Here is a 12,125-nt window from a genome sequence, read left to right as displayed (position 1 = left end):
CAAAACTCCTTTGAAAATTACTGTAAAGATATATAATATATATATCTATATCTATATCTATCTATATCTATCTATCTATATCTATATATATCTATATCTATAGATATATATAGATATAGACTTTCAATTAAATAAAAATTTAAATAAATAAAAAAAAATAGTATGAAATAGGAACTGTGTCTCAATGTTTAGATTTCTAAAAGTTACATATTGTCCTCATAGTAATTAGTAAAAAAAAGTATATAAAATATAATTTATACAAGTATAATAAAAACATATTTTTATATTGATGTATAAAACAGGTAGCAGTAATAGCCCTATATATTATTTTCTATTTCTGAACATTTATTTATCTTCAATGATCTTAGCTGAGTATTATATAAAAATGCGACAGCTGATTAAAAAGAATCCTAGTTGGTGCAACCCACCCTCTGCATCCGGATCTGCAGAAACATTCTTCAACAAATCAAGAACAAGATATAAAAGTTTTTTAGTAATGAACTCAGTTAAACAATGCCAACCTTTTTGGGAATTTGTGGTTTTTCCTCTTCGGTAGAATTACTTGATGAGTTGGTGTAAGGCACATTAGTCACCTGACTGTCAGGAAAATCCTCAGGGTATCTGAAATCTGCCATAATAACTTTAAAAATATCGTATTAATAATGTTAAAAAATGGTGATGTCAAAGTAAGGCTCTTCTAGTGACTTACTTGTTTCATCTTTGGACTGCAGTGGGCTGTCTCTCAGAGGGGACAGCACTGGGCCCTGCTGAAAGGTGAGATTTAGTTTTAACGTTTAGGTCCTTAATGCTTTACAGCAATGTAGTCAGTCTGCTATTGTAGGTCATGCTACCTAAACCAAACCCTATTAAACTGATAGTCCAAATGTGTTAAACCAGTTAAATGGAGAACATGCTTGATTCAAGCAATTTCATTTAACTCTAAGGTAACTGCCGCTCCTTTGTAAATGCAACTTGGCCAAAAGTATTATATAGAATGTACTCAACAACTACCACAATGTGTTGATTTTAGGTTAAATCACACAAACAGTAAGGCAGAAATCGCACATATAATCTTTACCGATGAATAAACGGACCTGTGTGATCCTATTACTACATGAGTCATTTAAAAAAAAAGGTACGACATTCATGATAACATGTCATCTCAAGTGTGTCACCAGATTTAAAACGTTGTTTTTTTAACCATCAAAGCCAACAGTCTTTGTGGAGTGTTACAGTTTCAGAAGTACCTCAAATCTGGCTGCAGCCCAGTCCAGTGAAACTCCAGGAGATGCCATTGGGGATAAAAGGGCAGATAAATCTGTCAAAAAGAAAAATGGCAGATATTGATCTTCAACATGTCACAACTATGTCAAAGGCAATAGACAAACATACAACAAGTGCTAGTGTGCAGTAAAACCAACTGAAGGCAGGAAGAAGCAGCATGAGAGCATCATATATAAAACCAACAGCAATGGGAGGGGGATCCCTTACCTTCCTGTTCAGCCCTATTAGAACAAAGAGTGAGTTTTCACTTCCTGAACTTGTGTTTCTGAAGGACACTGAGCATATAGGACAATTACAGGGGAACAGGCAGCCTGAGGTGAACAGGCGGTGGTAGAGGAAGGTTCACTAGATGAACTATTCATGATGGGGAGCCACTGGCAGTGAAGGAGGAATAAGGAATCTCAATGAGGTTTTAGTTTAATAAGCTGATCTGTGGGTACAGGGTTTTTAGGAGGCATTGATGCTGGACTGGCACTAGGTCTCAGAGGTTGCTGAAAGGGACTGCTACAAAGTGGGAAATTATAAAAGGATAATGCTTAATAAAAAATAAAAACAAGAGCAAAAATGTGCATCTTAGGCTTAGCATTATGAAGAAGAAAAGTATATGCATTTGAACTAAAATTGACGAGTAAAAGTGAAAAGAATGTGGATTCTGGATTACTTACTTGGGGGACATAAAAGGACAAATGTAATCAGTACCTGGAGGTGATAAAGTCAGCTCATCACAGGTCTGGTCTGCATTACGGTGTGTTGGGAGCCCTTTGGTTTCTGCTACCGAGGACGGCACAGCGAGAGGAGGGTGACAAGCCTTGACTGAGGCCTTCGTCAAATCTTTAGTCCCCGATATCTGCTTACTACAGGCAGTGCGTGTCACCCTTGACTTAAGAAGAAATTACATACTTACTTTTCATTCAGCAAGGCTGCCTTACTGTGAATCTCTTGATTACAGTAAGCAAATACTGAATGTATTTACCTTCGTCTTAACCTTTTGGCAAGAGTCTTTGCTTTTCGGCTTCTTTGTTTTTGGCACTGAAAGACATGCACATTAGTAATTCATGGTCTACAGGCATCACAGACATTTTGTCTTTAAAACTGCTTATATCAAATATAAAACAATTAACATGGTTCATCTTTAGTAATGTAGCGTACGTGATTATAACAAAATCATTTGTAATGTTAAACTATTTACACCAGTTTCTAAAAATTAACCATTTCTGTAACACCAAAGAACATAAAAACAAAAGATAACAGACAGAGAACTACTTAAAGTATAATTAATTTTTACAACTCAACTGTTTAATAGTTTTATTCTAAAATGACAATATACTATTTACAAACATTATATGAACCTTTTGTTCTGTTAACCATTTAGTTTTCAGTACACCACCACTCACCTGCTACACACACCCAAACTCATCAATCAACTCATCAATCATGATCTCTGATTTTCATGTAATTACGTGAATATCATCAATAGACAGATGTATCAATAGGTACAGCACCATAGTAAAATGCTATACAAGGTACAATAAAACAGTTTTTGCTTGCTATTCATATTGGCCCTTAAGAGATCCCTTATTTGTGTATACCCCAAGTGTGCATAAATGCACCGTCACCCATTGGTTTGTGGACAACAATTATGGCTGTTGCTATGTAGTTTTTTTTGGGGAGCCAGAAGTCACCATATTTGAGCATATAAGCATGAAGCTAGTGGGTGACGTACTGCGTTTTGGTCTGTGCTTGGTTTTGGCTCCGTTGTCAAGCAGGAAAATATATCGGCCCCTGGTCACAAACCTTCTTGTATTAGATAAACAGTACACTAAAATAAGTTTCTTAAAAGATTCTAAGAGAGAAATAGTCAATGCAGTAACAGAATGTTAATTCCATACTTTTATCAGCAATGCTAGTTTGACAGTTTGATCTGGATTTCTTGTGTTGCACCGGACGGACTCAATGAGAAACTTGAAACTTGAAACTACGGAGGGCAGTGAAACTATGATTTTCAGCTTGATTTAATTCACTCTTTAGTTGATGCCTTGACTCATCCAATGCCCTTGCCACTGATGCAGCATACAGGCAGAAATTAAAGTCCACTACAATAAAACAACCACTCTATCAAATATTTTGCTAAAAAATGGTGTCAGGTGTCATTGGGACAGACATGTAAATAGATTATTAAAAGTGTGTGTGAAATAAACACAAAGAGCAAACACCTGATGAATGTGCAAAAATATGAAACCATTTAATATTTCGAGTGCAACCATGGGGTTTGTAGTAGTAAGGCACCCAGGTGAATTTGGCCCATGGCTTATCTCTTATTTTAAAAAAGGAGAGAAGGTAAGGGTAAAACAAAGGTAGGCGAGGGCAGAGTGCTAAGGGGAGGGCAGCTAACCTGATTCAGAGTCACTGCTATCAGAAGTGCCAGAATGACTACTACTGCTGCTGCTGTCAGAGCTGGATGATGAGCTGCTGCTGCTCTCACTGAGGCGTGAAGGGTAGCTAAGGTCAGGAGATGCAATGACTTTAGCTGCAAAAAAAAAAAAAGAAAAGACAAAGAAATTAAAAGTAAAAAAAATAATTGAGTGTAAAAGTAATTTTAACACTTTGATGGTCAACGTGGAAGCGTAACCGCGTTAATTAGATTTCAGTTCTTACCTAGTGCTTTTTTTTCTTTAATCGGTTTCTGCTCTTTGCGCAACCTTGACATTCTCTCAGCCTCCTTTAGTTTTCCAGTCCAGCATTCCTCCTGTTGGCTTCACCAGCTTTTTTCCTCTGTCAACACAGAATAAGATAATAACCCTCCGTTTCTAAACTGCGAGAACAAGTTACAAAATTTAACATTAGATTATTTCTGTAAATTTATTTAAAAACACCCCCCCCCCCAAAAAAAAAAAAAAAAAATCTTAATTCAACTGTGAGAGGGAGGCTTAAAGATCCCCTTCAGACATGTATTACAGACATTTTATACAAATAGTCTGCTTGGAAGAATTAAGTGTGTCTGATCTGTTTGTTCAGCAGAAATGTATAATTTCCACATTAAAAAAAAAAAAAGTTATCTACTTCTTCTACCTCATTCAAAATTCCAGAATTTGTGGATATGCAAACTCTATTCAAGTTTTCCTGCTGGACACAAGAAGTCTCCTACTTCACTATAAAGTCCATTGTCAGTGGATGTGCACTGGTGGCATCTGTGACATCTAAACCATGTATGATATCAAAGATCATGCTCGTGGGCCCCACCCCTTAAAAGAGGAACTTTCAACTTTCAGCAGATGAATGTGAAAACATCCTTTAGTATCAAACTCTGCACATACATCATTCAAACAGTGAAGATCAAACTGTATGAACAAGTGGGAGGGTTGAACTGTACTTACTGCAGATGTTCTTGTTGCATTTCTTCAGACATATTGCAACAAACCTCTGCAGGGCTCTCAGTGTGGAAGGCTTGAGAATTTCAAAGTCAACCTCAATCTCCTCTAGAGTGGAATCGCGCAGACAGGACTCCCTGGCATGAATGATGTTCACCAACTTGCCCAGTTTGTCACCAGGCAGCTTGTCAATGTCCAGTTTCAACTGCTTCTTCTCCTGGTAGGTCACTGGTATTGATGGGACCTCACCCTCACATTTCAAAGGTAATGCTCCATGAATATTGTGTCTGCCATGCCTAGACATACACACAAAGGATCTTATATTAGCCATAGTACCTGTTTCGTAATAACTTAGTATACAAGTATAGTAAGTATAAAATATAAGCCATATCAAAAGATTAAGTGGGGCTTACTTACAAAGTAGAGCTCTTGCTGTTGGCTATTTTTTCTACAATAGATTTGTATTTTGAGGACTTGTGCTTTAGTCTCGCGATATCCTTTTCTTTGGCTCTTTTTTCCTTTTTCAACTTGGCTTTCTTCTTTGGTTTCATCATGGGATCTTGGGTGAGTCTCTTCAGCTGATCACTGACAGCTTTCAACTGAGAAGCCAGCCATTAATGATACAATTAGGTCAAATGCAGTGAAGTGAGTAACTTCTTAAAAGCCATTTGCACGGTTACTGGCATTTATATACCAACCCGCTCCTCTAGATTGGCCAGCTGCGAGGCCACCTCTTCGGATGAACTCTCTGCCTCTGACGAGCTTTCACTTTCAGAACTTGCCGAGGTCGACAGACTTCCAACTCTGTCTCCTTTTCTCTTGTCAACTCGCTGAGGAGGCATGGAACAATCCTCTGTTTCTTGGGGAACCTTCAGATATCGGGCCTCAAAAACGTCCTGTTGATAGAAACAGTGCAGGAGTATTTTGTGATAGAAATAAAATGATGACACTAATGCTTCAACTTAGGGACGGCCTAGGTCTATCCACACAAACAATAGAGGGACATGTCAATGCATTTTGTCATTTACCAGAATTCGTTACATAAAGCCCAACCCATATTACAAAGTGTTGAAAACAATCAAACGAATAAACAGTGAACACATTCACTGGAGACATCCATACTCTCAGCATACAAACACAGGCAAAGAGATCAGGGACGATTTCCCCACAAAAATGGTCACCGTTTTAGCACCATTGTACTGGTGCACCAAACCTGTGAAACGCTCCTGTTGGTCGTCAACAACACTCAAACTTATAGAGAGGTTGTTCAAACATTCCTGCTGCAACCATTAGACTGACATACCTGTCTCAAAGGATATATACTAAAGCGTTACTGTCCAGCTATTACATTGGCACACCCTTCAAGAGAGAGGAACACAAAATAGTGGAAAGCCGACTTCTTAAGTAAACGATGACGCAAAGTTCCTCTACCCAAATCAAACCCACAGCGTTTTGTAAAACAGCTTGTTTTTGAGACTGTGAATTTAATTCAAAATTGTTAACTAGTTCATTTTAATCTGTGTGAACTGAATTTTGACCTAGCTATGTGATGTGTGGACTTTCACAACACTGGATATACAGTGCTGCAGATGGTTTCACACTATTGCACTGATAAATAGTTGGGGGTGGTAATGTGCCAAGAAATGCAGCAAAGCGCCAACAAATGCAAGGAAGATGGAGCCTGCTAACAAGTGAACATGGATGCAAACAATGCAAGTTTCTCATTCTTCCAAATGGGTCTGCAAATGTTGAGAGGAAAATCCATTAAACACATTTATTAGGCCTTCAGGATATTCACAATGCATTTTAGCTCCACGTGGTGCCTTAAAGTTGTGCTATACTGATTTGATGGAACAAAAGAAAATCTATACCTGCAGTTTTCTCGCCATGTAGACCACCTCATGTGAAGGTGGATTGTATTTGTAACAGTTGGAGAACATCAGTCGGACATCAGCGGCAAATTCCTTTGCATTTGCATATTCTCGTTGATCCATTTTTTTCTGAGAAAATAACACTATGTTATGATTAAAATTATTTGAAAAGATTAAAAACAAAGTTATATACTTAATATAATCATCTTACTCTGATGGTGCCGAGGTCCATAGGCTGCTTGATGATGTCATGGTAGTCGTGCAAGCCCAAAGCAACTGCATCAACAGGGGTATAAAAGGGCCATGCGTACGCATAGTGTCTCTTTGAGAGCATTTCCTTCAGGATATCATTGCAGTACCGGAGCTGCTCAGACAGTCTGACCTTCTTACTCTCAAAGGCAGGTAAGTCTTTCTTAGGAGGTTTGATGGGCCTTCCACTGCCTCTCCTGGAGAATAATGTACAGGGCGCTGAATGATCCTCAGCGGGGGATGCCTGACTGCTGGTTATAACTGAGGTGGTGGAGGGCGGAGGGTCTGCTTTCCTCTTAAAACCTTTTTTAATCTGAATATTTAGTAAAAAGGTTGCAGATACATAAAGTTAGAGAAAGAACAACATTTACAATTTCTTTACCATTTTGACATTTAAAAGTTTGATTCAAAAAACAAACAGGCTACAGAATCTGCAATGTGATTTAACATTTTTTGTTAAGTTTGTGAAACACTTTCACTAATGAGAATCCAACACGAGAAAGCATTTATTGTATTGTGGTATGAACAGAGTGTTGGTCATACCACAACAGAATGAGCTACTGCTAGTGTGAAAATACATCATTTATGATAAAACAAGTTAAACACATTTTGATTTATTGTCTTACCAAAATAACAAGCCAAGCACCAAAAGTGGGTTGTAAACTATGAAACCCAATCATAGTAACAATCTAGCTAAAAATAGCTCTTTTCTGCATGTTGTCACACTCACAGCGATATATAAAATCAGTATGTATAGTGTACAAGTTGCTTGCAAACCAATAAGTTCTTACTGCCTCAATTTGTGCAGAGAGCTGGATTGGAGGGATAAATTGAGGCACATCAGGAGGAATGACTGTCACTGTCTGCTGGAGAACAACTTCGGACACAAGGGATCTTTGCTTTATTCCAGCTGTAGGACAGGAGGTAAAGTGATGCACAAGAATCAGATACCATCGTAAAAAGGTCAAATTAGCAGAGGCAAACTTCGAACGTGGCAATATACAGCGATCAGCCATAACATTGTGAGCACTGACAGGAGAAGTGAATAACACTGATTATCTGGTTATCATGGCTCCTGTCAGTGGGTGGGTTATATCAGGCAGCAAGAGAACATTTTGTCCTCAAGTTGACAATTAAATGTTCCAAACAAACAAGATAAATGTTAAATCCAGTTATACAGTATAGACCAAAAATCTGACATACTAATTCTAAAAAAGAGAAATGTGCAATATCGGACCACATCTTAAGGGACTGAAGATACCTGTATTCATCTTTCTCCCTTTCAATGGTTCCTTTATGGTGATTGCCTCAATTTCACACTCTTCCTTAGGCATTTGGGACACTTTCTGCAAAAAAAGCTTCTCCAGGCTCTGTGCCATAAAAACAATGTCGTCTCCAGGCTGTGGACACAAAATTCACACCATTAAACTAAATAAATACTTTAAGAGAATTTCAGCATTACAGTATGATGGAACAGCAATAGGGGTCCGTTCACAGACCTACTTTTGCATTGGAAAAGTTCATAGTAGTTATGTTTCTGTCTATTATTTCTGTGGAGGCAGTTCCAGATGCAGTTTGCAGTTGTACGTACCCGTTTGTGTTATACAGCACCACAAATAGTGTTCTTACCCGATTGTACACATAGCAGTTGGTGAACATGGTGTTGAAGTCTTGTATACAGTCAAGTGCTTGCCAGTAATATTTGTTCTGAAGACGCTTCTTAATAGTACTCAGATCCATAGGATTTGTAATAATTGTATAATAATCCTGAAAGACAACAAAGACACTGACATGAATACACTAAAGTCTTTCCTTCCCAGGTCAGTCAAATGGAACTTATTCATCAAGACAAAGTGTGCTGGATGGATGCACCTAAATACTACAGCAACAACACATTTTAGAGTAGGGTTGTGATGCTTTTTTTACTTACTGGGAGATGCAGTGCCACTGCATCAACTGGTTGGCGAAAGGGCCAGGAAAACTGATGTCTCCATAAAGCTTTGATCACCACCTTCTCCAGATACTGCAGCTGGTTGGTGACACGTCCAGGCTGCTTAGGATTTATGACCTCTGGCGGAGGGGGGTTTCCACTCACAGTGGGACAGACTTTCACATCAGACATTGTGTTGTCCAAAGGGTGCGCTTTGCTGTGACTTAGTGATCATCACACGTTTCCCTAAACAAGGAGTGAAGAGTAGTTTCCAGTGCTTCAGTAAAAGTGAAAGTTGGAGACATTTTGAAAAAAAAAGGAACTCAAAAAACAATAAGTATTCAGGTCACAGTCTCTCCTTAATACTACAGTGTTGTTCTGCCTTTAAGTCTTATCTTTGACATCCTACAACCTGTCGATATCACCCGCAATGCAGCTGCTGCCAGTCCAGTTCAACATTTGGATGGATTATGCTAGCAGTGGCTAATGTAGCCTAGAAAAGATAGCAGATAGAGATGAGGAGTGGGCCACAGAATACAGATGTCTTGTAATCTCACTTCTTTCACACTCCACATATCCTGAGCTGCAACAAACGCTGACTCAAGTAACGCCACTTGAGGCAATTTATCCAATTTTGCACAGCTCCCTTGGAGCCACAAAAGGTTTTATACCAGGCATCTCAAACTGACTTGGGGCCACTGCTGGTATTGTCATCCCATAGGGGGGCCCCTTCAACGTTATAGTACTACAAGAAAGCACAATATTCTGAAAATGTCAGCTCTTTATATCCAAAAAGTTCCTTACTACCCTAAAATACTACTATACCATATGTTTCATTAAAAAGTTAAACTATGTTGTTTGTATTGAACTAAAGGCATTTAGCAGCTTAGGGTTTAAATTAGATACAACTTTAGGAGCTCTCTAAAAGTCTGATTGAGGATCAGTCAGACTGCAGACGGGCTGCACTATAGTGTGCTATAGTGCCCCTTAACAACTGGTCCAAAACACCCAGCGGCAGCTTGAAATCTACTGGAACAAATCAAAACGCTGAAGCACAAAAGCACTCGTCTCCGCCTCTCTGACACGGCGTGGTGAGAAAACTGCTTACTCATAATTACAGATCGACATGAACAGTATACTGAAACGATCAACGCGCTTAAAAATGACAGTGGACATTGGAGAGAGGCAGCTTTCCTGCTAAACATCTAAACATGGGCAATACTGCCACCTACAGCATCTCTCCATTCAGCATTTTAGCTCAGTAAAAAGGGACCACTGTATATTATTGTCAAGCAAACACTAATTTTCCAACAGTAAAGTACTAAAACAGTAATAAAGGATGTGCCTAGTAATGCCTTACTAACTGACAGTATGTCCCATAAACAATGTTTGTGCTTTATAATTATGTACAACATGCTTCAAGGGTACTGGGGATTGTTTTACAGTCCTTGGCATCTGTACATCCACACATTGTAAACTCCAGTTTAAAACTCGATTTACAATTCAGCCTTTTTTTGCATCATTTTAAAAATTGTTGATTTATTTCCCAGCTCTACCTGGGGTCATAATACATTTCTGAAAGATGTTTTATATACACTCTTTAGATTATTCCACAATGTTTTGTTTTCTATTGCAACTGTGCAACAAGTTGTACTTCCAAAATTGTACCCAGGTTACTCCTTACAATCCCATTCAAAACACAACTACATATAAAAGTTATGTATTGAAGACTTTAGTGCCATTTTTGTCACTTTCAAAAATCAAAGTGTCATACAATTTACATTCACTTGAAACCCAACCCAAATAAATTTACATTGCAAGTTCTGTATCGTATTTCCATTTTATTTATTTTTTAAAGATGACAAATGAAACAATACTTTGGTACATGAATAAATCCAGTAAATCCTGCTCACCATATTTTTGTCCTTTTGTTGAGTGCATGTAGGTGCAAAGTCAAGTAGCATACGACCCACACTGCAGCGACTAAATGATGACCTCCTACGTGTCGACCGTCATTCAACTGCAAGATTACGGGTCATATGCTACTGGACATTCAGTTACTTCATACAAAACAGATTATGACAAAGCATAGTTATATTTGTGGTCATACGACAGGAGTAACAATTTGTCAGGTAATTAAGTATCAAAATTAACCATTTTAAAAATCTGTTTTCTTGTCATTTATCAGGTACGACTGCCATTCATTTACTGGTCCCAGCTTCTTAGATGAACGCACCATCATTTGTGATGCTAATGACAATTATGAGGGGCATAGACCTACAGAAAACATGACTGATAGATAATGGATAACGCAAATAATCACTTGTTGCAGAGCTTTAAAAGTTTTTGTCTGAAAAACCCACTTATCCAGAGTTAGCTCCGAATCAAACTTAATTTGAGTTGGATCACTGTTAAACTCTCACTATAAAATAGTTAAAAGTTACATAATGCAACTTAGTAAATATAAACGTGTTTGACTCCACTTCCAGTCAAAGATTCACCAAAACACACTTTCACTGTTCAGCCTTAAGAAAAACAACCTGATGATCAAGGCCATCTGTTTTGGTACACATCACGATGGCTGACACAAAATGTTCACTGTAAAGAGGTAGGCTTCAGCAGTCTCTGAGCAATGTAAAATACCAATGAACAGACCAAAAATAAATAAATATATTCATAGTATAGAACCAGCACATTTAAACCTATAACCAGAATGAAGGAGACACGTCAATACATAAACTGTCTTTAAAACATACTCAGCTTTATGATCAATTAAACCCCTCGAAACAACGGCCATTACGACTAGGTATTACAAAACGCACGGTGTGATGGGTTGCATTCAGGTCTCCTCTGAAATGAGCAGAGCACGGCTGCATGCTGCACTGTTGACAGTACACGGGCCAACACGTGAAGCCACCACCACGCCCACCGACTGGTTTAGCTTGGTTAGCTAACGTTACCTCTCACATGGCTGAGTGACGATAAAGGAGAGGGCAGTGGAGCCGCTGAACCGCAGTCGCCACAGTTTCCCTTTGAAATGCTGAATGATGAAGTGACGCAGCGGTAACCTACGCAGTCACTTTAGCGGCTCTGAAACATGCTGGCCACTTTAGCCTGCTTGCTAGCTAGCTTAGCTATCCGCCAGTCGGTACCGCACTAACTTAACGTCAGCTGGCTAGTTATTCTGACCTTACCGCCATTTGTCCAGTTGTGTGCTACCTAACGTTACCCACGTTATGTCCTATCCGGTGCATTTTCACTCACGAATCACTTCACCAAAGCACCCATCGTAGCTAACGTAGCTAACGGCACTAGCGTTAGCTCTCCGGATGTGGCTGCGTTAGTTGAACGGGCTCTTAGCCGACTTATGTCAGCTTTCACTAATGATTCACTCATTAGTAGAAATACACCAGCCGCCTTAAT

General features: G+C 38.8%; 1 protein-coding gene across 1 annotated transcript in view; it reads right to left on the bottom strand.

The window, feature by feature from the left end:
• The window catches only part of brdt (bromodomain, testis-specific), a 14,855-nt gene that overhangs the window by 2,219 nt on the left and 511 nt on the right, over window positions 1-12,125 (bottom strand). The window contains 17 exon segments of the mRNA XM_035653839.1: window positions 522-628; window positions 710-767; window positions 1,248-1,318; window positions 1,984-2,164; window positions 2,258-2,313; window positions 3,677-3,811; window positions 3,940-4,021; window positions 4,023-4,054; window positions 4,659-4,948; window positions 5,070-5,251; window positions 5,351-5,548; window positions 6,524-6,652; window positions 6,735-7,085; window positions 7,564-7,682; window positions 8,034-8,172; window positions 8,402-8,539; window positions 8,703-8,948. Of these exon segments, the coding sequence (XP_035509732.1) occupies window positions 522-628; window positions 710-767; window positions 1,248-1,318; window positions 1,984-2,164; window positions 2,258-2,313; window positions 3,677-3,811; window positions 3,940-4,021; window positions 4,023-4,054; window positions 4,659-4,948; window positions 5,070-5,251; window positions 5,351-5,548; window positions 6,524-6,652; window positions 6,735-7,085; window positions 7,564-7,682; window positions 8,034-8,172; window positions 8,402-8,539; window positions 8,703-8,894 (2,460 nt within the window). The 5' untranslated portion in view covers window positions 8,895-8,948.

This window comes from Morone saxatilis, unplaced genomic scaffold (genome assembly GCF_004916995.1).
Source record: "Morone saxatilis isolate NCDOM2014 unplaced genomic scaffold, NCSU_SB_2.0 Contig12, whole genome shotgun sequence".
Lineage (NCBI taxonomy): Eukaryota > Metazoa > Chordata > Actinopteri > Moronidae > Morone > Morone saxatilis.
This window is presented reverse-complemented; position numbering and strand designations above follow the sequence as displayed.